Below are 1,457 nucleotides of genomic sequence, written 5' to 3'. Positions count from 1 at the left end.
TGTGAGGAGAAATTAGATTCTCATCACTCTTAGCCGAGGTTAAAGGATTAAGACGTGACTACCATATTAGTTTTCTGGCAAAATCCCCGCCGGATTATTCAACATGTGACTATTGCAAATTTCGCTTCAACTTTTATTCCCTTTTTATCATCTGTCTTCCTGTAATTTTCCCTCCCTTACAATTTTTCTTTTTTGCCCCGTTGCCCTAGCACTGAAACTGTTTTTCTGCTGGCGAATGACAGTTCCACTTAAACATTCATTTTTTTCTTTTGGAGCGGTGTCAAGACAGCAGACAATTGTCTTTACAATGAATGCAACGGGTTATTGGAGGCCATTATCGTTGAAATAAATTAAAAAAGCAATAATCGTTTCCGCATCCAATAAATGTTCTCACAATTATATAATAACTCCTGTTTTTTTCTTTCATCAATTGATTATTGGCTCAGCTGGTAGTTTTATTCTTTTTCCCTTTGCTGCATTTTGAAGGTATAAGTTTTTAATCAACCAGACCAAAGCACCTGACTACATCTATCTGGATAGAGGAGTATTTGGCCGACTGACAATGAACGCCGACCAATTCCCTGAACTGAACCTGGACCTTGTTTTGGCTGCAACACATCCCACAAAATTATCATAGACATAAAAAAGGCATTAGTTGTCGGGGTGCAGTAAAGAGCTCTTCAAAATGTCCAATACGCTGAAAAGCATCATTGTTAAGCCCATTTTCCTCAGGATGAAAGGTAATAATTTAATTCTCTAGTTGATGTTTTGTATTGTGGAATATTACATGTTTTTGGCAATGTTTAAATCTGCGTGCCATTAATTTCTAACGCTTATAACACAAAGCAGATCTTGTTATAAAACTGAGCATCTCCTGGGAGATTTTAGTTTTGGGATTACATGTGCTGAGTTTATTCTGCTTGCCTATTAAATTTACAGCCTTTTGGCTTTAAATTTGTTGAATGTTTACCTCTACAATTAAGGAATAAGGAAGCTTAGCAGAAAACTCCCAGCGGTGGCTTCGCGGTGGGCATCTATTGTTTTTTTTATTCTGCTTGGACCTAAGCACAATTTTTAGTGTTTTTATTTAATAATCGAGACTTCCTGAAGTTTCTCTCGTAATTTGAGCAGGTGTTTGCCTAGGACTTGATTCGTTCTTCAATGTGATTAGTAAAAATATAAGTTTGCATTTTCTAAGGCCATTATCGTCAAACTTCAAAATTAGCATACAGGTATGACAAGACCTCATCGATAAAGTGGATCATGTTTCCTAATTTAGAAAGTTAAGTTGTCAACAATATTTCTGAGTTACACTGGTTCCAATTTAGGAGCAGAACACGGAAACTGAAAGTCATTCTTGGTACCGCTTTCCTCATGACGTTTAGAAGCTGCTCATGGCGGAAGGTGACCCCTGTTCGCAATCTCCTAATTTATCACACTCTTGGCGTGTATTATTT

At 37.1% G+C, this 1,457-nt stretch overlaps 1 protein-coding gene across 2 annotated transcripts in view; it reads left to right on the top strand.

The window, feature by feature from the left end:
* The first annotated feature begins 384 nt into the window (after nt 1–384).
* The window catches only part of LOC113679516 (beta-1 adrenergic receptor), a 1,943-nt gene continuing 870 nt past the window's right edge, over nt 385–1,457 (top strand). The window contains exons 1-2 of one of the 2 annotated variants that reach the window (XM_027196487.2): nt 385–740; nt 1,329–1,457. The exon at nt 1,329–1,457 is cut by the window's right edge and continues 870 nt beyond it. In XM_027196487.2, coding sequence (XP_027052288.2) covers nt 1,395–1,457 — 63 coding nt within the window. In that variant the 5' untranslated portion in view covers nt 385–740; nt 1,329–1,394. Of the gene's footprint in view, nt 741–769; nt 1,027–1,328 lie in introns of those variants that run through there. The other variant, XM_027196488.2, reaches the window with a different exon arrangement.

This window comes from Pocillopora damicornis, chromosome 13 (assembly GCF_964200805.1).
Source record: "Pocillopora damicornis chromosome 13, jaPocDami1.2, whole genome shotgun sequence".
In the NCBI taxonomy this organism is placed as follows: Eukaryota; Metazoa; Cnidaria; class Anthozoa; order Scleractinia; family Pocilloporidae; genus Pocillopora; species Pocillopora damicornis.
Note: the sequence above shows the minus strand (reverse complement) of the source record. Positions and strands in the feature narration are given on the sequence as shown.